Source organism: Equus caballus, chromosome 3 (genome assembly GCF_041296265.1).
Source record: "Equus caballus isolate H_3958 breed thoroughbred chromosome 3, TB-T2T, whole genome shotgun sequence".
Lineage (NCBI taxonomy): Eukaryota > Metazoa > Chordata > Mammalia > Perissodactyla > Equidae > Equus > Equus caballus.
In genome coordinates, this window is record NC_091686.1 from 31,416,964 (window position 1) to 31,441,140 (window position 24,177).

Below are 24,177 nucleotides of genomic sequence, written 5' to 3' on the forward strand. Positions count from 1 at the left end.
GATTTTTTAATTGGATAAAAGTTTATAAACTTCTATGAAATCAAGGAGCAGAGATTAGTGTAGAAGTCACTGACAGAACTTCCCACTGAAGTTGACACAAAAAAATGCCACCTTCCCACCCTCCCTCTACCTGTCAATCCCTACAGTACTTAGTGTGTTTCAAATCCTAAAAAGTAAGGGAAAGCATCAAGAAATTCTTGTTGGTGCTCAAGGGGGAAGAGCAGCGGCAGACTATTCCACGTGTCAGGGTGCAGGACCCCGGGAGAGGTCGCGGCAGGGGCTGCCCAGGGGGACGCGAGCATTCGCTCCAGGGGGGCCAGGAGCACACTGCCCGCAAGGACTGACTCAGCCCTTTGAGCAGGTCACCGTCCTCTGCCTCGCCCTACCGATGCCCAGGCAGTAAGCTGTAACTGCACAAGCTGTGCCGCGACGACGACGTGCCATCCCAGCACGACAGAGCAGCAGGCAGATGCCAGAGCTCTGAGAGCAGACACAGCTGACACAGGGCCTGCCTCTCCAGGGTTCTCCTCTAAAACACTGAGAACAAACAACTCCTGCATTAGAAGCATTGAGTTTGACTGCCCACAGAAGTCACAGGACTTCAGAAGAGCGGCTAGCGTGCGGCAAAGCAGTCAGAATGGCCTGGGGGAGAGGAGATAGTCAAGAGAGGTGTGAACAGAAAGAAAGGCAAGCTGGCGGCAGGGACAGGTGAGGGGACTGAGGTAAACATGGTTTCTGTAGGGAGACCCAGGGAGGAGACTGGATTTGAGGAAGATGTGCATGGGGCAGCGGAAAATAAAGCAAGAGCTTCAGGCTACGGTTGGAGAACTGTGGCCATGGGCCAAACCAAGCCCACGACCTGTTTTTGTAAATAAAGTTTTACTGGAACATAGCCACGCCCATTCATTTCCACATGTCCACGGCTGTCTTCACACTACACGGGCAGGGAGTAGTTGCAACAAACACCATATGGCCCACGAAGCCTAAAATAGTCACTATCTGATCCTTTACAGAAACAGTTTTCCGACTCCAAGCTAGAATGCTGAGGATCTTGACAACCAAGAAGAAAAACTGGATTTGATTAGGCAATAAGGAGCCACTGGAAATTCTTCAATAAGAAAACTGCTAGAATATATGTTTTAACAGTAGAAACACAGAAGAAAAGGGAAAAGAACAGCTAGCACTTACAGAGCTCAGGATTCGTGGTGCCTTCCCTCCACTGTCTAATCTGATCCTCACAACCACACACAGGGTGGGTCTCGTGCCCTCCCGTGACAGGCAAGGAGGCTGCGGCCCAGAGAAGTGAAGGGCGCCAGCCTGCAAGCACAGGTTGGACCCGTCTGCTCCATTCCTGTGCCCTTCCCACCACCCCACAGCCACATGTCGGCCACGCAGGAAGAGCTCGGGTGGGAAAAGACTGAAGGAGGAAGACGGCTAGGAAACCAACTGATAACTTGGTGACTCTGAACTGATGAGGGCTGGCCTGGAATGGGGAAAGTAGAAAGGGGAGGGACACGTGAAAGAGAAAACAAGACAACTTGATGAGACTTAGGATTTGGTGACTGTCACGGTAGAGCTATAGTCAGGATTTATTTATGCCACTTACCCCTCCAAGTCACAACACACATTACTAATGACACAAAAGTCCAGAATCCTCAACCCTTTACAAGGAAACAGGATCACTGAATGAAGTACTATTAGAACGGAACCATGTGACTGCCAATATGCATGTTTCGTGACCTACAAAAACGTTACTTTCATACAGTTCAGCCTAAGCTCAGTCAGTCCTCAACACCGCCTGCTCCCCGACAGGTACTCCGAGGGAGGTTGCTGCAAGAAGTACCAAGTGTTTCTGATGGCTCGAGCACACACCCACACTGTGTGCACCACAGACACACAGTGGAGGGAGGGAGGCATCTGTCTCCCCCTCCATCCTATTAGGGCTTGTTGCAGGTACTCTCCGTATTTTCTCTTTCTCCTTTGTGGTTCCCTCAAACCCTTTGTCCCAGTACTGAACTGCACACATCTCAGGCACCCAATAACGGAGGGCGACAGACATCCCACTGCAAAAGCGTATCAGCACAAGAAATTATTTATATACATTATCTGGAAAATGAAAATCAGAGCCGTAGGAGAAAGAAAACTGCGATCTCTGAGCTGACAAGTTTCCTGCGTGTGATTCAGTGACGGATGTTCCGCATCTCACGCTGCCTCTGTTCCCATGACAACCAGCACACAGGGCCATTTCTGTGTCGCTGCTCTCTCGAATCTGTCCTCTCTGATCCCTCTCGGCAAGCCCCTGGCCTGTTGTGGCCGTGTCTCTGTTATGCACCCCACACTCTGTCCCCCGTATTAGTTTTGTTGTGTTTGTACCTCATCTTTCCTAAAAAGGCAGGTGACTCATCTTACTGACCTCTTCACCCCTGGGTCTTGGACACAGCAGGTCTCAATAAATACTGCGAAATCCATTTATTTCTAACAGATTTACTTTCCTGATTGATTTTTGGGGAAAAAAAAGTAGAATAAAAAACTTTAGGCCACTAAACTGCTATTTATAGCAAAGCAAAAAAAAAACAAACCAGAAACAATACCGGCCTTGTTGACAACTGCTGAAGAAAATGGTGAGAATGGGGGTTATTACAAAGTCTATTTTTTCTATGTTGAAAATTTTCACAATACAAAGTTTCAGGTAGATATAAACAGGTACAGATAGATACAGAGACAGACAGAAAGCAGTTTTTCAGTTATTTCAGGGCAAAAAAACACCTCTAAGGTCATCTCTGTTGGGGATACTTACCCATAAAGAGGCCCATCGTTGCCAATAGCAGAAACCATGATTACGTTGTTAGCCGTTAATTCCCACACCTATAAAATTAGCAAGCACTTATTTGTGAAAGTACACCACTTTTAATAACCAATATTAACTGTCCAAAAAGAGCCATAATTTCTAAAAATAGTCCTAAAAAAGGAGGGACCCTCTCAAAACGTAACACCAGCCCATTCCAGGCATGGCTATGTTTGTAACAGGCATGTTTAGAGATCACAAGATCCAAGCCACAGGCCCAGGCAGCATAAAGCAGACAGCGTCCTTCCAGGCACGTTCACAATTAGTTTAGACTAAAACAAACGATTTCGACTCATTAAACTATGATTAACTTCACAATTATCAAAGAGAAGACAGGTTGTGTGTTTACATGAGAAGGAGTCAACAGGTCACCACGCACGACTTCCAACACAGGTCACTAAAGCTCACGTTGTTACCCACCTGTCCTAAAAAAGCTGTCACTATGTGGGTGACAAGCCACCAGTACCCAGAGATGAAGCACTCAAAGTCGGGGTATGCGCAAGAGCAGGAGCTATGACCAACCACAACGTCGTTCTGTGCAGGGACACAACCAACCTTGTCAACGAAAGGATGGTCCATGAAGTCGGGGCCGCCGATGCTGAGGTTCAGCACGTCGATCTTCTTTAAGATGGCATAGTTGAAGGCGTCCAGGAACCAGGATGTGTAGGATACCTAGTTAATTTTAAACAGTCCTTTAGGTGTTTCAGTAAAAGTCTTGACGTGCTACAACAGAGTTTTAGTTTTAAGGGTAAAGAACAGACTCAGCAGCGTGAAGTAGTAACTTAAATTTCAGCAATAAATCCAAGAATAAATAATGCTCTGAAACGTGAACTACTTCACTCAGAAATGCTAAGTCCTTGGATCTGGGTTCTGAGGGCGCCTGTCTCCCTGGTCTAACATACAGCTCCTCACCTTAAAGGCGACCTCCCGAGGAGACATTCCCAACTTCTAGCTGCCCCTCTTGTAAAAGGATTTATCAAAGTAAGACACTTCTATTAAATTAATGTTTCTAAATACTTTAATGTATTTGTCTGATCTTTTTTTACTCCTAAATAGACTGAAGGATAAGTGGCATCAATAAAAGTGATTTCACGCAATTATTTTTCTGATGTTCAATTCCTCCTAGTTTCCTTACAGAAGTTCAATTACTTGTGTATCACCATTTAGGTGTTTTTATAAAATACAAAATTAAATGTACAGTGGAAATAGAATCAGTGTAATGATTAAGAATTATGTTTTTTAAAGGCCTTTAAAAATAAGACTACATATTTATATTTGCTTAAATATGCAAAAGAAATTCTAGGAAGAGGGGTACAAGAAAATAAGGAACTCTCACATGGGACGTGGGGCAGTGAGGTAAGTATCCGCTGGATGGGGACAGTACCTTGTGCTGCCTTTTGATATTTCTGAACTAAGAATTCCCTACACAAAAATTAAATTTTAAAGATAAATAAATACTAGGACCCTCCCCCCTTTCTAGAAACAGTTTCCAAATGAAGAGGAAAGGAACAAGGTTGTACACCCACATTACGCAACACAATGCTGGGTGCTCGGCTACAGAGGTGACCCTCAAGGTGGACACAGGCCAGCAGGGGTGGCAAACCCTCAAACATGACTCTCGCAGGTCGGAAGTACAAGAAATGTGTCTGAGACATGGAGGCACAGCAGCCCTAGGCAAGCCCGAAGGAGAGGAATAAACTGGGGGTCAAGGAATCCCGGAGCGCAGTGCCTCAGAGCGGGGTCTTCGGGATTCAAGAGAGGCCGATGAAGGGGGTGGTGGGAGAAGCGCAAAGCCACCCAGAAGGACAGTGGAGAGACAGCAGGGCACAGGGGATGCCAGCAGCAGCTCAGCATCACGGACGTGTGCTGCTTTTAAACCAGTATTTTCTAGAGATTTTACTTTCTATATTTTAATATCAATTCTTTAAGCTTCAGGGGTCCTCAAAACACCTACCTGGTTGTTGGTAAAGACCCTGAAAATATGAAGTTCCGCATCCGGAGCAAATCCTTGGCATTCCCTCATGCTGGCTATCACACCTGCCACAAAGGTGCCGTGGCCCAGCCCTGTTGCCCATAAGGAAAAAAAATCATAAAACAGCCAATAATGTGCCAAGACACAAGGGCTCAAATCACCAATTCAAACAGACGCATTCTCCAGTCCTAGACATAGGGCCTCTGTTGCCTCTCTACTGTCTTCCACTCAGAGCCCGCACTGCACCTACCTGCCCGCTTCTGGGTCCAGCCACTCCCACTCTCTCCCAAACAGGGAGATGCTCCTGCACCAGGCATCCCCCTCTCTTTCCTCAAACTCTACTTCCTGACATCCTCTGAGATATTTAGAAAAGTTTCTGCCAAAAGGTACAACAGCAACTTGGGTTTGTCTAAGTAACTGCTGTACACGGACAGTTTAACCATTAACATGTGGAAAAATATACTCTTAACTGATGAAACAGAGGACGGGAGTGACGTACAAAGCCTCTATGTGACCAGAAACGCGTCACTGGTATTCCCTATGCTATACTGCCACCTACCGTCGTCCAGCGTTCGCTCGTTGGTCCAGTTGGTTCTCTCCTTCACATTTTTGAAGTGAGGATGCTTCTCGCTCAGCCCAGTGTCAAAAACAGCAACCCTCACGTTAGCACCTTATTCCAAAAAGCAAGCATGCACAATCACGTTTGGAGAAATCATCTTTTTGAATTTTTGTCTATAAAATACATCCCTCCTTGGGATCTACAGAGAACAATATGTCATCGAGGGCCAAAGCCGGCCCAGAGTGCACAAGCTAGGGCAGATGCCCCAGGGGCCCTGGCTGAGCCGAGACTAAGAAAAGGGGACAGCTGGGGAAACGCCATCCTCTGCTGCTAAACAAGACTTGAGGGTAAACAGAAAATCTCTTTGGACCCCCCACCTGTCACCAAAGCTCGAGGATGGAACCACCCCTCTCCATGCCTCCACCTATGACTGATTCCCCCTTCTGGTAATTGCCTCCAGGTCTCCACCCCCGCATCTCCTTAGAGAGGCCCTAAAGGGCAAAGGGCACCCACAAAGCACACCCCTACAGGAGACGGGGAAACTATTCCCTTTCCTGACAAGTGTGGTGACGCACTCAATGCTGCTCATCAGAGACAAGACACTGCAGAGAGCAGCTGTCAACAACACGCAGGGCTAATCACATTGTAAGGAAAACCACTATGTTACGCACTTTGCTATAATAACAAGTCTACTTCAGATACTGGCCAAAAGCCATGTGTACCAATGTGAAATACAACTGATGCTGTCGGGTCAAGAAATTCTGGAAAAGATACAAGTACCTGTACTATCTAACAGCTAACAGATGTAGTGAGGGTAGTGTCTTCCTGGTGTGAGAACTGCGTTTATGTATCAATATCATGTTAAATAATCAATTACAATGAGATAATCAACAAAAAGTTTTCCTTACTTTTTAAAAATGCACACACAAAATTAGAAACCATTTGGTTTGGGGGGAATAAACCAGCTTTTCTGACGATTAGAGAGTTTCTGCTTTGTGAAGGAGTTTTCACCCTAAAAAGATAAAACTGAGAGGAGACGATCATTTTCATAAAATGCCAGTCGCCCAGGTGTTAAAAGCTTCAGTACCTCAGGCATTCTGATGGGCAGGAGGCTGAGCGATCAGAGGAGGAGAAAGGTCTCTGAGTCCAGGAGGTAACAGGTAAAGGACCTGGACAAAGCTGGAGGGCCTGGGGCCAGGGAAACAGGCGTACATTTAAAACTCAGGATCTAAACCTTCATAGGAGTTAAAACAGGGACGTGGTGCCATGATCAATCAGTAAGGAGAAAAGTCCTAGTGGTCTTGAGTTTTATTTCATGGAATATGGTCATTAATATTGTTTCCTATTCTGAAACAAATGATCAACAAGTACAATCGTCCAGACTTAGCCATTCTGCACACAGGGCACCACACTGGAGTGATAAACTCACTTTCATGAAATTGCCTAAATCAAGGACACTATCTTTGAATTTGATCTCTTTCCCTGAGAAATTACAGAACTCTGCTGGACCGCCAGTGGGCAGTGCTGTGTTTGATCACATACGTGTCACAGGAGAAAAATGCTCCACAACCCACCCTTTCTAACCTTGGAAATGGTACAGAAAAACAAGACACAAAAAGCAAACAGGATTATACACTTAGAAAAGCCACAGAAACAGATACCCAGCACAACAGGAGTCAAAGACGAGGGGCAGCTGTGTCCCCCCCAACAAATACTGAGGAGGACAGGTGCACGAGGCCACACGGCTTCAGCACCAGGCACTGGAGAGGGAGGACTCCCGGACAGCAGGCCCTCCGCGGCTCCGGTCACAGTGCACACCTGTGTATCCCATCTGCCATAGCACGTCTGCCTGCAGCGTCTGGGCGACCTGGCGCGGGATGGCTCTCAGCAACCGTCTGCTCGAGTGTCTTCCTGTAGCGTGCCAGAACCCAGAGCCCAGGGAAAGGCTAGCTCTCCGCAGGGGACGGGACGACTGCCACTTCTGGCTCCATCGGGTTTCATTACAGGGCACGACGGGGTCAGCTAGAGCCAAGGAAGAGAAAGATGAGGAGAGGAGAAACGCTGAAAGGACACGACGGACACGACACCTGTCGGGGACAACAATCATTCCGGACAGAGCAATGACTACCTTCCAAAATCCTGTCTGAAGGAAGGTGGGATTATCTCTCTTTGCTACAAGGACAGTCTCAGTGCAGTTCTATTTCTAGGATATTATTTAGCCATCATATTAATCCCAAATGGTTTTTTACCCGGAATTTTCTAACCAATGTAAGGCAGAGAGAGACTGATAAAATAATCATTTTTAAATTGTGATACTAATATTGAAGAAATGTCTGGTTTTTCATCAGCAACTTGTTCTCACTTAACCAGAAGAGGAGAAAAAGTGGAAGAAAATGGCTACTCACCCAATGTGAAGTTTTACAGCACTAGATTTCTGGGACAGGAAAAAGCCACGTTCTCCCATGACACCTACCTCTGGCCAAACATCAAGAGGACCTTTTTCCAACTGCATATTGCTCACTATGCTCCACTCCACAGGCTTATCTACTAGAACGTATCCTTTCAACAAGCAAAAAACCACCCAGGTCCAGGGGGATTTCTGAGGGGGATGTGACTAGGTGGCATCTTGATTTTGTTAGTGGGTACCTGACTCTACACTTTTATCAAAACTTGCCAAACTGCACACTAAAAAGCATACATTTTGCTAACCATAACTACCTTACTTTTTTTAAAATGAAAAAGAAAGCAAAAGAAATACCACAAGAGTTGTCCCTTTACTTTTCAAAGCCCATGCTATGACAAAGAAACATCGTATTGCAAATCACTTTTCAGAGCAAATCTGTAATACTATTTAAGTTCTGTTTCTACAGCAAGTCAGAATCATTTTTCTTCCAGTCTTACCAGGCTACACCCATGAAAGTCCAGAGACCTGGAGAAATATACAGTCATGTCAATTTTAGTCAGTAATTATTTACACAGTCCAACGGAAATTATTCTGTACTGAACTTCCCATGTTGATTCTGTTCTTTTAAGTCAACAGCATGGGACAATACTGGAGGTACTAATTGAAGAACAGTATTTAGAACAAGGGAGGGGACTGTCCTGCTTTACCTTGAGCAGACCAGACTACACCCGAAGTACTGAAGCCAGTTCTGGCTTCACTCTTAAGAGCAATTAAGAAAAACTGGAGAGTACTCAAAGGAAGGCAATTAACATGGTGGGGACGTGAACCACGTCATATGAGTAACTGCTGAAGGAACTGAAGATCTTTACTATCCTGGAGAGAAGACACTGTCAAGGAGACACCATGGAGCTCTTCAAAACAAACCTTTAAGTATTGTCTTGTGGAAAACAGGTTAGCTCTGTCTCACAGCCACGGGACAGAGCCAGGGATGGGGTCCAGAGGGGGACAGGTTTCAGCCCCAAATAACGCTGGTTCTAACAAGAGAACCATAATTAACATTTAGTGTCTACTTACAGCATCCTAAAAGCTCTGCTAAGCTCTCTCCACATGCACGGTCTCATTTTATCTCCCAAGGAACCACAGACGTAGGCAGCACTAGCTCCGTTTTCGGATGAGAAAAGTTGCTCACCACAAGGTCAGGGGTGATGACGAGAGAGGCTGGGCCCGTCAGGTGGCAAACTATTTCCTTCTGGTGTGTCAAGCACAGCACTTGACAGCCACAGTGCAAGGCACAGCACAGAAAGGAACCCCAACCTTGAGATTCTGATTCCCGTGCTAAAATTAGGCATTTCCGTGTTTCCTAATATATTCTAGAGCTCTTTAAGATAAAAAAAGAAGGCACAATGGATAATATTTGGCTAATTGTACACGGTGTGATTTGTTTTATCTTCCTGATTGTTTTGAGATAACTGCTTTGTGAAGAGAACAGCACTACAAAACATCTGGCCTAGCAGAGAGGGCTCTGAAGAAGTCCGACACCTGAACTGCAGAGCTGACTCGAGAACTGGCTCGTCACATATGCAAATTTGGTAGCCTTTCCGCCTGTGTCTTTTTTTAAATCTCAGAGGTTCTCAGGCCTAATATACCACCAAGGAAGAAAAGCCAAATTGTATTTCTTTTTCCTTCTAATGAAAGAAATGATAGTAAATAATAATAGAATTAGCAATTTGTAACCCTAGTTTATGACAAATAGGAAAAAAAACCTTACCCTTGGTAATACATATGCTTTGGAAAATACTATGTAATAAATATGCAATTTATTATTTGAAGATAAACCCAATCTTGAAAAGCCCAAGTTGTAAACAAATAGGAAATAAGCCTTCAAGCTGAAAAGGAAACAATCAAATTCTTTCCATCCTCACACTTGCACAGCTTATGACTTAGATAAGCCCAGCTAAGGCAGGACCGTGCATAGTCAAAAGGCTCTGAGAAAAACAAAAGGAAACCCAAGGAAAAGGCATTTTGCAAGATGCCACAAAAAATAAAAACACACTGACAGAAGCAAAATGCAAGTGAAGAGGAGACTCAAGCCACTGTCTCTCACTTGAGAGCGTGCGGGGTGCCCGCGTCCAAGTCTGAGGACACTGAGACCTCCACCTGGATGAAAATAACTCCCAACAGAAACAAAGATCATCATCACCTTCCACCGCAACTTGCAGATGTTTTCGTAACAGAATAGCAAGAAGCCTCTTTTTTGTTTTTCAAATTCCTGCCAAGAAAATGCTCACAACTGATGAAACTAGATGAAGGGACACGGGTGTTCACTGTACTATTTTTCAACTGTTCTGCCAGTGTGAAATTTTTCCAAATAAAGTTGGGGGCAGGGGGAGAGGGGCGGAGCGCATCACGTGTGGTTGCATGCACTCTCTGAGTCCCAGAGAGAAACTGAGGGAAGGCGGCTGGGTCGCGGTACTCACACTCGGCATACTTGAGGGAGCGGAAGACTCTCCGCTGGGGGGTCACCCGCTTGATGTTGGGATGGCCTTCGAGCGTCAGCAGCCCCGCTTTCTGGTTTTCTTTTATCTGAATCACCTCAAAGTCACTAGGGTAGTCACTGGATGGATTGTTTCGAGGAATAATTCTCCAATTGTCTATTTCACTACTCTTCAGGGCACTTGAAATAAATGAATTTCTAGCTTTGGCTGTAAAGTATCCATTGAAAGCCACGATATATTCTGAAATCAGCAACCACAAATAAAAATAAGAATTTACGTACGTATATTAAAACATAAGATTATATCTAATCTAAAATTTCTGCAGTAAAATAAAACTAATATATCATAAAACCCACAGTAGAAATAGTAAACAAAACAGACTGGTTTAAACGCCCTGGACAGCAGTTTCCAGAGTTCTGAGTTAAAATGATCTGTATAAACCACCCCAGATCACAAAATACACCACTCAAAATCAGACAGCTGTGCTATTTTTTAAAAGGCAAACATTAACAGAAGTTTGAACGTATGGCAAAGAAATGAATGTAAGTTTTTCAAATAGGAAAAAGGAATTCAGAGAAGTGAAGGCTGTTTTATTTTACTCAAAACAAGAACAAAACCTGGAGTGAATTATCTAAGACCATGTGCTTAGGTCCTCACATCCGGGCACCTGAACGTCAGAACAGAACCCTCCAGCGGCACCTCCAGACGGCCCACCCTCACCAGCTCCAAGGGCCTCTGCATGCTTACCGTATTCCACAACCGTCGAGGAGAATTCCACCTTCAGAGTCAGGTGGGAACAGCCAGGGCACGGGGCCTTTTCAAAAGATTTCTTTTCCAGTCTGTCACCCAGATGTTTCTTTCCACACAGCAAAACCACCAGCAGAAGCAGCCAGATGTTGACAAGCTTCATGGTCATAAGTGAGTATGATCATAAAAATCACATAAATTCAAATTGCACTTTTTTCTTCCTTGATTACGAGTTAATTTTTGTTTCGGCTAAAAGCGGAAACATTACTGATCAGCCGTTTTACAGTCTTGTCCAACGTAAATAAAAGTTAAATTTCATGGCCTTCTGTGGTTTGGCCTGAAAAGAGGCTTTCATTTCTTTCTTCGTTTCTTCTCCATCTTGGCCATCGGGCTTCCCTCACTCCGGCCCAGACCACCGAGTCCTCCGCTCCATCTGCACCACAGAAGCAAAGTCCAGCGGGATGAGCGATCACTCTGGGAGCCAATCTACAAAACACAGCGAGCACACACGGCCATTAGCAGCACACTCAGCCAGGGAGGATGCAGCTACAGGTGCAATTTAGATAAGAGGGTCAAAAGATAGCCCAGTTAGGAGCAAAGCGGACGCATGACGCACACACGACATTTTATTACTTCATTTGATTTAGTTACTCCTCACCTCTTTCAGGGGAAAAAAAAAGTTTTAAGGGAGCTTCAAAAATAAGAAAGGATAAAGTAAAGGAGAAAAACGGAGAAAACTGAGGAGAACATCACCAGGAATATTAAGCACATTGGCCCTGCACATCCGAGCACCAAGGACCACAGCCCTTTGCTATGATCCTTTACTTGGCTTGCATTTCAGATTCTGCATTTTCCTATCATTTGCAACTCAACTCCAGGGCATTTCCCCAATTAACACTTTAATTCCCCATAAATTTCACCAAATTTCCAGGCAAAAGCTTTTTTACCTCCTTACTTTCTGCTGTAAAGTTAATACCTAAGAACAAATTAATTTCTATACAAGTCATGTACTTAACGCCTTAAGAGACACTGTGCTTTAAAATTACTCAGACTACACCTTTTCAGATTTTTAAATATTTTCTGCCAATTCTATGAAAGGAGTACAGAAGGGTATTTACTGGCATTAAATTCATTTTACCTGCAGCCTCGACTTAAAAACATTTAACCTGCTAACTATGTTATAAAGTCAGATTCTCTCTTTCCTGGAAGCAACATGAAGGGACAGTCCGTGAGGGAAGCCGTTGCCAAAGAAACATGCTCTCTGCATGTTAAACGACATGCGGGCACAGATGCCTTTCAAAATACCTGAATGGGGGGCAAAACAATCATTCTCCACAATGAAAAAGAGAGCAGCAGCAAAAACTCTGCTGGCTGCAGCATGCCCAGAAAAATCAGTCGCATAGATCACACCAGAAGCAAACAATGCAGCAATGCTGGCCGTGCACTGCTGCTTGTCTCTAAGAAGACAACACCAGGAACCTCTGCCTTAGAGCAACAAGCAGTTTGTGGCTTCGAGAACTATTCGTAGGTGCTTCGACAACCAGAAAAACAGACGAGGTAAAGTAAGGGGGCAGAGCGTCTAAAGAATGTTTAGAAGTTTAATACTTAGAACTTTCACTGCTGTCATAACACACAAGCCTGAAAAGCGGGCCTCTCTCTGGAGCTGGAAACTAAGGTTGGGGGAATGGAGCTCATCAGACAGAACGAAATTTTACAAGTTATTTTCATATCAACAGGAAGAACAACAATGAGAATGCCAACCACAAGAACAAAGAAATTAAATTAAAAGCAAAGGCCAGACGACAAAGACCAAAGGAAAGCAACAGGGACACCAAAGCCACTCTAACCTATTTGACAGAGATCCGTTTGGGAGTGAGCCCCAGTTTTTTTTGTTTATATGTGGCACTTGCAGCCATGGGGTATCACAGAATATAATTAGACTAGGCGCAGACCTCACTAAATGACAGTATTACTGGTCCAAGAAGATAAAGCTAATCACTGGTGATAAGACTCCTCATGTTATAGGAAAGGAACTTACAGTTAAAAGATTTAAACGGGTCTCTCAATTACAGCAAGTTTTAAAAAAAATAAACAAAAAAACAATCTCTTAAAACTGTTCTACCTCAAGCTAAAGAATCTATGACATATTTGGACTATTTATAACACAAACATCAGTGAGTAATGAGCAAATCTTAGACCCAACAGAGTTAGATCAACTGTAATTAAACCTGTTCCAAAATAATTCACATACAGGTAAGGACAGTGAACTTATCATGCAGCCTATATGGAAGAAATGGCTGATGGTCTCTTAAAACTGAGGGGGGAGCCTGACTTTAAAAGAGAGGGGCCGGCCCGGTGGCGCAGTGGTTAAGTGCACACGTTCCGCTTCGGTGGCCCAGGGTTCACCAGTTTGGATCCCAGGTGTGGACATGGCACCGCTTGACAAGCCATGCTGTGGTAGGCGTCCCACATACAAAGCAGAGGAAGATGGCATGGATGTTAGCTTAGGGCTAGTCTTCCTCAAAAAAACAAACAAAAAAACAACAAAAAAAAGAGAAATGCAAAGACAAAGTTAGGAGGGTTTTAAATTTTAAAGTGCCGAAGGTAATCAGGTCTCCCCCAAATAGAAAAATAAAACTTTTTAGGTTTTTGGAAAATAGGACCCTACAATATCCTAAGCATTCTCCCTTGGTTCACTCTTTAAATCACACGAGTTTACAGGCTGCTGATCAAGCTCGAGACAGCAGCAGGCGCTGCAGGCGACACGTGGACTGTTGGTAAGTGAGGGACACAGCCCTCCCGGTGGGATCCAGCAGAGCAGCCAACTGTAAATGCCGGACGCTAAACACAGCCCTGGAGACGACACTTCCCAGGGAGAGGCACACACACTGCCAGGGACGCCGCACAGAGGGTCCTTCCTGCGCTGTGATGAGGTGGGTGGCAGCGGGCTCTGGCGGAATCTGAGCTGGTAGGGCTGGAAGTATGGAAACAAGGAGGGAGAAGTGGGGCACTCCGAGCAGAGCTGCACCACACAGGAGGAAAACACAAGGGACGTACGGAGGATCAGCAAGTCAGCCGTACGGGCAGGGAGGCAACGAGATCCAGTGTGGAGACGCTAGCAGACGGCGGCAGGCAGGGCCCCCAGCAGGTATCAAGTCTGAGCAGAACATCCAGCAAACAGGTGGAAAGAGACTCTGCGTCCAATGGGAGTGAAGTGCACAGAGAGAAAACAGAGGCAGGCGGGACTGCTGAGCAGTCCAACTCATGAACTGAGCCACTCCGAAGAGCCAGGCACTGTGCCACGTGGTAGGAACAGAGCAGTGAACCAAATACAACAGCAATCTCTGACCTCATGGAGCTGACCTTCTAGTGTGGGGAGACAGGTAATACAAAAGGTAAGCAAAACATACAGTATTTAGCTAGGGATAAATACTATATTTTGAAAGCAGAAAAAAAAAGAGAAGGGGAATATGACATGTGAACGGAAGGGTTGAATTTTTAGATGGAGTGCTGCAGAAACCCCTGAGAAGGAGCCCTGAGAAGGGCTTGCCAAGCCCTGTGGGAAGAGTATCAGAGGCACTGGGAAAGCAAGTGCAAAAGCCCTGAGGCACAGGGCATGCTTGGCCGGGTAAGGCAGGGGCCAGAGTGGTTGGAGCAGAGGAAGGAAGGGGAAGTAGAAGATGAGAGGAGAGAGGGAACTGAGGGGCAGACCAGCGAGGGCCTTGTAGGTCAGAGAAAGGACCTCAGCTCTCTGTGAATGGGAAGGGAAAGCATGATCCAAGCAGAGAAGCAACCCAAGCTGGCCTGCATGTTAACTGGCTCGCTCTGGCTTCCGTGTGGAGGGGGACACAGGAGGAAGCGGAGGACCAACCAGAAGGCCTCTGTAAAGATGGTGGCTTACGCTAGGGTAGGGCAGGAGAGGTGATAAAGACGGTTGTGTTACAGATGTGAAGGCAGAGGCTACAGAATCTGCTGACAACCAGATGTGGGAGTGCGTGCGAGTGAGGAGCCAAAGACAACTCCAAGACCTCTTGCCCAAACACTGATGGTGTCTGGCCATGAGATGGAGAAGGCTGCAGGAAAAGCTGGTTTGGGGAACACTACTAGCAGGAACCGAATTCCGAACATGTGAAATTTAGGGTGAGCATTAGAGTTGGGAGGGCATGGTCAGGGCAGAAGGGAACAGGGAGATCCAAAAATCCCCAAAATCAGTGAAAAAGAATTTTCAAAATGAAAGGTGGTCGACTGAAAGAGACCACTGGTTTCATAATTAAAAGGTCGTCGACTCCCTCCAAAAAAGGGCCAGGCTGGTGAATGCCAGCCTGCTCCAGTCTCCAAACCCACCAGTGGTTGGAAGGAAGAGACTCAAGGAGAAAAATCCCATGGGGACAAATGATAAGGCTGGATATGAGAGGGATAAGGAGACACCTCCCTGTTTTGTCTGGATCTGGCTGACCCGCTTATGTTCTTTAAAAGTGAACTAAAGTCTGGGTTCTAAGAAGACACTCTTTTCAAAGACCCACAGCTCGTAAAAAATCATGACAATGGATACTGAGGTTTCTATGGTTTCCCAAGCCCAAAATAAGACTTCAAAATACAAATTTGCTTTGAGGAAAACAAAAATGTCACTGGGGGTGGAGTAGGGCAGCTAGAGGCTAGTGAGGGTTGACATGGGCACAGGGGTCACAAGACCAGCCACTTAATACAGACCTCTGTGCCCTTGCCTGTTTGTTTTGAACACGGCCTGTCCCCAGTGACTCCTCTCCTGGGTCTTTAAAGCCCAGCCTGCACCCTCCCTTTTCCAAATATCTACTCACCTGTGTGGAGGGTGGAGCCTTCCCGCTCTCACTATGTAGTGCAAACCTGGAGAGCACTTCCTCCAAGACCGGCTCACCATGCAGTGGCAAGCAGGTAAGCAGCGACAAGTATAAGATAAACAGAGTAGGTAAACCGACACATACATATACACACAGGAAAAGGAAAACACTTTCTAAAGAGTTCTAACTTTTCCCTTTCTTCTTCCCTTTCTGACTAATTCAGCTGAGGACAAGAAGGTAGGCCATGGTGGGAGTCTCACTGGCCCGGTGTGGGGTGACGGCGTCTGAGAGGGTGAGGAAGGTGTGTGGGGGAGAGGCACCTGGTGAGGGGTGACAGCCTGAGTGGGATGGTGGCAGTGACAAAGGGAAACTGATTTGATCAAATAAATATTTTACGGTTAACAGGAGGCAGCTTACTCACTGTCAGAGAAGGAAGTCATAACTATGAAAAGGGAAAACAATTCAATGAACCATGCAGGATCACGTTGAAATTGGAAATACTGGTGTGAACTTAAGGTTTTCAATATACAGATAGACAGATATAGAAGTAAATATATGCAAATGTGTATGTGTGTGTACATACATACATGCAAACACACATACATACATTTCCTAGGTCTGTCTACTGAGAGGACATGCTCCCAACAGAAGGGAGCCCACCTAGTGCCCAGAACTGGTCTCCCAAATATCCTTCTCCATGAAAAGAAACCAGGTTCCTTGGAGATAGAGACAGTTCTAGGCCGGGCTGGGCAAGAACAGATGAGTCTGGAATATCTTTCTGTGCCGGAAAGTGAGGAATAGCTCAAAGAATGATGGGGATGTGTCAAAGGGACACAGAGGCCAGCTTCAGACAATCTGAGCATCAAAATAATGAAAGTAGCACATCAGACAGCCCACTGAAAAAAAAGAGGAAAGCACGAGTCCACATTGAGATATATAAATAAAACAAAGTGAAAGTTTGAAGAAGAATGAGATATTTACATAGTCTCAGAATGCCTCCCAACAAAATCCTGATCTACAAAGGAAAAAGGGGTAACTTCACAGTGGAGAAGCTTCATCAGAAGTTAACCAGCAATGAGAACAGATCGGGTCCACTGAGCAAACGAGGACCTGGCATCACCTGTGGGGCTCCTGCCAGAGACGCACAACCTGAATCAGAGCGTGAGGGAACATCAGAACCCAAAGCCAGGGAAACTCTTCAAAACAACTGGCCTAGAATGTTCCTAAGTGGCTAGGTAGCAAAAGCCAAGGAATGGCTGACACAGCTCCAGAATGAAGGAGACTCAAGAGGCCCCTCAACTAGCTGACTGCAACTCAAGCCTGTGAACGGGCCCCCTCTGCTAGAAGGACATTACTGCGACACCTGGCAAAACCTGAATGAGGACCGCTTGTGCTTGGGCAGCAGTGGTGTATCGAGACTAACTTCCTGGTTTTGAAGGCTGTGCTGTGATTATGTAAGGACCTTACGTGCAGGAAATGCCCACTAAAGTATCTGGGGATAATGGGTTTCAGGTCTGCAACTAGCTTCAAATGATTCAGAGAAAAGGTTCTGTACTGTTCTTGGAACCTTTCTGGTAGATTGAAATTGTTTTCAAAACACGCCAAAAAAAAAAAAAAAGTCCTATATTTAGTCTCAGTTGCTGGGAATGCACTGAGAAGGGTGGGAGTATTAAATTATAAAAAGAGTTGGTGGGGGTGCAATTCTAAGCCTTTCATATTACACTCAGTCTGTACTGACCACTGTGTGCATAAGTGACTACATACCAAGCCAAACAGACTCACACACATCAACCGTTACATGGAGTGACATCCTAACATCCCGACAGCCAGGGACCAGCTAGTCAAAGTGAAATTAAAAGTATTTCTCATTCTAAGGAATTGAGAGAACTCCTGAAAAGATTCATGGTAAAGTAAATTTCTGCTAAAATTGACCCCAGTGTTTCTATCATTTACATTACAAAAAATCAAGTAACATTGTGACAGACAAACACTGAGACATCCAGTGTAAACTCCAAACCATGCTTAAGAATTCAGACCAATGAGTACTCTCATATGTTGCTAGGGAATGTAAAAAAAACCCTTATAACCTTTTAGAATGGTGATTTGCCAGTACGTATTAGAAACCTTAAATACGGATATAAAAAACTTTTGTTTTAATAAAACCAGTAATAACAACGAAAACTAACACTACTGAGCATTTATCACGTGGCAGGCGCTTTTCTACGGCAGGCACAGGCATTAACTCACTGAAGCCTCACAACAACCTGTGACCACCCCATTTTCAGATGAGAAAACTGAGGCCCTGGGTAGCGCAGCACTGGCCTGGAGCCACGCAGCCAGGGGGCAAGAAGCTGAGCTGGGAACTTGGGTGGTCTGGCTCACAGGCCGCACTCCTGAGAGGCAGGCGCCCCGCTTCTCTGAAATCCCCTGGAAATGCATTCCATGGAAATGTGAATCTGAAAGTATACAATGATTGATGTCCCAGGATTACAACTGGGAAAAATCAGAGACCATCAAAAGGTGCAGTGGGGACCAGAGAAATAACTACGGTTCGTCCATACTACGGGCTGCAATGCAGCAATTTCAAATTATGTTCCTTTGGAAGGCCAAATAATGGTCCCCAAAAGATGTCCACATCCCATCCTTGGAACCTGTAAATGTTACTTTATATGGCCAAAGGGACTTTGCAGGTGTAATTAAACTAAGAATCTCGAGATGGGGAGAGCATCCTGGATTATCCAGGTGGGTCCAAGGTAATTACAAGAGTCCTCACAAGAGGGAGGCAGGCATTGTGAGGGGGCAGTAGCAGATGCGATGGACGCAGGAGGCTGCAGTAAGCAGCGGAAGAGGTCAGGAGCCAAGGAGTGCAGCCACCTCAGGAAACTGAAAAAGGGAAGCAAACAGACTCCCCTCAGAACTTCCAGAAGGACGGACGCCCTGCCGACAGCTTACCTTCAGCCCAGGGAGGCCGACTCTGGACTACGCACCTCCAGAACCGTAAGTAAGCAATTCGTGTTGTTTTAAGCCATTAAGTTTGTAGAAATTTGTCACAGTAGCAATAAGAAACCAAAAGACTTCCTAAAGAATATGGAGAAATACTAATGAATGATTAAATAGTTCCTGTACAGTGTGATCCAAATTTTTATTTTTAAATATGTACCTATATGCACAGGAAAAAAAGACCATGAAAAGATATCTGCCAAGATGGGAACGATGGTTCCACCTTTCACTGGTATGATTACAGGTGCTTATTTTCTTCTTTCACCATTGACATTTCTACAAACAGCAAATGTTACACTTTTATAATTAGATAAAACAAATGTTATTTAAATACGTTAGTAAACCTTTTAAAACAAATTTTATAGAAAAACTGTCTGGTAAGACAGTAGCACGAAGATTAAAAAATATGCTAAAAGATTTCATTTTATTTGTACCTGTAGGAGAGCTTAAAACAGATCTATTTCCTAGGAATTGTTTTCAAAAATCTGTGTGTGTCTAGCTTAAGGCTAAGCTTTTAGCCAGTTCACTGTGAACAGGCTTATCATCTGTAGTCTGTCTTACTCACAGGCCTAGTTCAGGCTGTTACTGGATCCACTAAGTGGTCACTGGATTTAATTTCTATAAATTCTTTATGTAGAAGACCTGGTTATCTTTCCATACAAAGGTATGCCCTAAAAGATGCTATTTACCTAAGTATGGATTTTTCCATGAGTAAGTATACTTATGCCTCTAATACAAGGTAGTATTTGATATCAAATACTAAACAGAAAATAAACAGTTCAAATAATATATGCCAGGAATAAGATTTAATGAGATGTACGTGCAAAAGGGAGACAAAGTAAAGAAAATGTATTACTTGGACAAGCAACTGGTCTAGCAGACAGCTAACATTCCCTGCAGCTCTGAGATTCTTTCACTTTGCATTAGAAGAGCATCACTGAGACGACAACTCTGGGTATAGCTAAAGGACACCTGAAATTATTTCTCTGCAAATAAAGAACACAATTCAGGCGTATCTGTATCACCCAAAAGTCATCTAATTACGCTGATACGCCTTGATTTTTAATGAACCCGTACTGAAATGGCTCCAGAGAAAATTGAATTGTGTTTAGGCCATGAAAGGGTACCATTTGGTTCAATTACAATTTGGCTGTAAAATACCACTTTAGTAACTAATTGCATACTTGGCTGTATCACCATTGTTTAACAGGCTAACATTTAAGCAATGCCAGATCACACTTCTTAAAGGTGTATTCTTAAGCCTGACTGAACCATTCCTTCTGGCACTTTCTGTCCATTAGTAGGTTGGGGGGGGGGGTGTTGCAGAACGGGGACACACAAATAATTCAGCCCAAAGAGTCACCAGTGCCCGAGTTGAGAAATCTTGGTCTACACGGTCTTTTATTGCCTATTCTTTCAGATACGCTGCTTCCGCCGCCTCATCTCTTTATCCTTCAGTCAGCTGGTCCTGGCTAGCCACAGATGAGGCACCTGCAGACTTAGCACTTAGCTCATTTTAAACGCATTTTCTTAAGCAAAAGACACTAACAAGATTAATAAATCCAATTAACAGATTTCTGCAGCATGTCAAAACTGACTAGGCCACAGGGAAGGGGAAATTAACTTGTCTCTTTTTTTACCATCTCCTTAACCTGTCTCAGGCAAAACACTGAAAGAGACCAAGGTCCTCTACCGAACAGCAAGTACAAGGTCCACCCTCCCCTTCTTCATTTTTCAAGTCACCAAGTGTTGGAGTACTCAAGTTTTCCCAATAAAACATATCTCAACTCTCTCCTGGTTCAAAGAGACAGCTGCCAATCTCCCCCTAAAACTCCACTTAAAACACTAATGGGAGCCACGTGCACTTTCCCGGAGCCTTCAGCCTTCCTAGCTCGTTACCCTAACTATCTGTGGCACGTACTACGGCTGCCACACAAACACAAGAGGCAGCTGGCAGGGCAGGAACTACTTACCGCCAGAATCAAAGAAAATGGAGTCAAAGACACGTGAATTTAAAGAGAAGGCTAAAAACCTCTGGACCAGAAGAGATCCCACTTGATCCCATGGCACCCTGGGTGCTTCAAAGGCTCCACAAGCACCAAATTAGAATTTCTCTTTTTTCACCGACACGACCAACTCTTGATTATAAGGGATGCTGGAGGAGGAGAAAGGAGAGACCCAATGGGCAAGAGGCCCACTCAGGCCACCCCCACCACCTCGTCCCATAAAGGGCGTCCCCGAGGCGCATGGAAACAAAATCTTATTTGCAAAAGTGTTCTGCATGAATGGATAAACAAAGTATGTTACATCCACACGAGATTACTACTGGACCGTAAAAAGGAACAAAGTATTGACACATGCTACAACATGGATGACCCTTAATGCTGAATAAAAGCCAGACACAGAGCCCCACACATGATGCCACCTGAATATATGAAATATTCAGAAATGACAAATCTAAGGAGACAGCAGATAGAGGTTGCCTGGGGCTGGGTTATAAATGAGTAGTGATGACTGCAAATGGGCACCAGAGATGTTTCTCGGGTGACAGAAATGTTCTAAAAGTGGGTGTGGTGATGATTGCACAACTCTAAATTTACCAAAAAAACCCCAAAAACCACTGAATAAGTACACTTAAAACAGGCGAATTTTATGGTATGTAAATTTCACCTTAAAGCTCTTACAAAAAAACAAAATGAGCGCCGCAGATAAAGCAGCTGGGAAGAGCCACTATTCTCCAAGCCCCTTGTTTTTACCCATACGCAAACACACCTTGAAGTCAGAGCACGATTTACTAGCAGAGTTAAGACTAAAGGGCCAGAGGAAACGACATTCGCCAGAGTTCAACTCTGAGATCTTATGCCACTCACTTGGAAGTGTCGTTCAGAATCTGAATGTCGATATTTAACTTCATCTGTGGACACATAAGCCAAGATTCTCGGGGGCTCTGAGCCAAAACATCTTATTTTGGTAAACATCTTATTAAAAATGATGCTGATGCTCTGTAACAGTCTTAGGGGGTCACGACCATCACTGGGCGAGCCAAGGTCTGAAGATGCTACTGGTCTGAAGGGCTCTCTGGATCGGAGGGCAAGCCGGAGCCTCGAGGGCCCGAGCGGCCGCCGAGCTTCTCGCACCGCACTCCTGGCACCCGCGGGGCGGCGTGTGCAGCCTGAGACACGGGAAAGAGCCCAGGTCGTTCAAACCCGGGCGCCGGCACCCTCTGGGAGCAGACCCGGAGGGACCGGGACGTTCGCAGGCCGAGGGCCGGAGACAGGCACACCGTTTCACTGCGTTAAAGTTTATTTCACATAAAGAAAATGATGAAATCGGGCACTCCACCAAGCGAGGCAGACACGCAGACAGGGCCCAGCAGGGCCCCAGCCGCAGCCCGGGGGCTCCGGGAGCGGAGGGGACGGCGCGCTTCCCGCGAGCATGCACGGCCCGCCCCCCGGCCGCTGCGGAGTCGGGGGCGCAGGGAGGCCCCGGCCGCCCGCGCAGACGCCCGCCCTCGGGGCGCCGGGCGCGGCGGGCACACCCGAGCGCGCGGCCGCGCAGGTGGGACGGGCGGCGGTTCCGGGGAGCGGGCCGCCTGACGTACCTGCGGCCGCCTCAAGCTCGGGTCCGCCGGGCCCGGGATAACGGCACCTCCGCAGCAAACACGCCTCGGCTCTCCATTCGGGGCTGTTTACTCCCAACTCTCGCGAGACGACGCGATCGGGGCGGGGACAAAGACGGTTGGGAGCGCTGGCCCCGCCGGTCGTGCGTGCCCTGCGTGGGGCCTGCGTGCGCGCTCGGGACGCCGAGCGCCGTCTGTCCCGGGCCAAGAGAACGGACAAAGGTCTCGCGACCTTTGCGGCCTGGGGCGGGACGGGAGGCGGAGGGGCGTGGCCAGCTTGCTCGGACCCAGTGGGAGTTGGCGGAATGGGTTGTTGGGACGGCCCAGCGTGGGATGCGCTGGGCTTTGGGGCCAGGAGCTCGGAGAACGGGCACGGGCCCGAAGGCGGCCGCGCCAAGCCGGGTCCAAGGGAGGACGACCGCGGCGGAACGGCCCTCCGCCTAGTATTTGCATTTGCCATGAACGCCTGGAGCAGCAATCTCCTCCTGGGCCTTTAGGTGTCCTGGTCCAGAGCCAGGCTCGGGCGACACCCCTAGCACCCACTCTGCAAACCTCGACCCATCTGACCGACGCGGCAGCCGAGACGCTCAGGCCTGAGAATGCGAATCCTCGCCCGTCTGACTCCCACCCTGGCAGGCGAATCCCCTGCTCCGAATCCTGCCCGCTCCACTCCTAACCCCTCTCGGCCTACTGGCCTGGACCACTGATGCCATCGTGGTTACTCTTTCTGAAGAAACAAGGATCGATGTGTTAAACTCTGAAAAGTTTGCCTCCCAAAAAATGTCTGCCTGATTTAGATCCTAGGATCACGCGCTGTTATCTAAATGTTGAATCTGGCCCAGACTTGGCATTGGGCACAACTGGGAGACTGAAAGCATGTTTTAGGTAATGCTAACAAAAAAATGATGTGCTATCCGGTCAGATAAAACTGCTTATATCTTATTTGAACTTTCCGCAGCACCATGATAATGCTGAATGGCATCAATGTGACAAGAAATCACAGCACCACTTCTTCCCTTTAACATTATTTATCCAAACCAATAATATAGTGGATAAATACAGAATCTCCTACTAGCTTTGTGATCCAGGGCAAGTTGCTCTTTGTATTTCAAAGCTCTTTGTATTTCACCTTCTTCATCCAAAAAAGAGATATTAATACTTGCCTCATAGGATGAGGGTTAAATGAAACATACACATTCAGGGCTTGACTCACACATGTTCAATAAATGGTGGTGGTTCTATCTAGACCAACCCACACCCGATTAAGTCCTTCCCCCATTCTGAGATTACATCAGTCTTAGGAACTTTGAGAGAATTCTTGACTTGCATTTCTAAATCCTCAAAGTTAGGCACTCCCTGCTGCCACCATGTAATGCACTTGATCTTTAACTGTATTGCTGGAATTTGCAGTAAATTGGTCTTGGCCAGGGTTCTTTTAACAGCCCTTTAAGTCCCTATGCCATTGAATACACACAGCCCAACTGTCAGGAACTGGGGAAGGCTAGTGAACTGCAAACCTGCTCGTCACATAATAGTGCAGTTCCAAAGGAGGGAAGAGGAGAATGCTGCCAGCTCCTGAGAACCCTATAAACTGAAGGGGGCTGGGGCATGAGAGAGAAGGGGCTTGGAAATCCACCAAGGAAGGCTGAGAGCCACCACTCCAGGTTCTAAAACGGCTTCCTAAACTCATGTTTCACGTGTACAAGAAAGCATTCACAA

At 46.0% G+C, this 24,177-nt stretch overlaps 1 protein-coding gene across 3 annotated transcripts in view; it reads right to left on the reverse strand.

Moving 5' to 3' along the window:
• MBTPS1 (membrane bound transcription factor peptidase, site 1) overlaps positions 1–22,683 on the reverse strand; it is a 52,395-nt gene extending 29,712 nt beyond the window's left edge. The window contains exons 1-9 of one of the 3 annotated variants that reach the window (XM_070263135.1): positions 22,441–22,633; positions 18,792–18,917; positions 11,023–11,455; positions 10,258–10,515; positions 7,195–7,398; positions 5,377–5,487; positions 4,800–4,909; positions 3,401–3,517; positions 2,798–2,865 (exon numbers count right to left, since the gene is read on the reverse strand). In XM_070263135.1, coding sequence (XP_070119236.1) covers positions 2,798–2,865; positions 3,401–3,517; positions 4,800–4,909; positions 5,377–5,487; positions 7,195–7,398; positions 10,258–10,515; positions 11,023–11,191 — 1,037 coding nt within the window. In that variant the 5' untranslated portion in view covers positions 11,192–11,455; positions 18,792–18,917; positions 22,441–22,633. Of the gene's footprint in view, positions 1–2,797; positions 2,866–3,400; positions 3,518–4,799; positions 4,910–5,376; positions 5,488–7,194; positions 7,399–10,257; positions 10,516–11,022; positions 11,509–18,791; positions 18,918–20,812; positions 20,995–22,440 lie in introns of those variants that run through there. The other 2 variants (XM_070263136.1, XM_023637396.2) reach the window with 2 other exon arrangements.
• Positions 22,684–24,177: the final 1,494 nt, after the last annotated feature.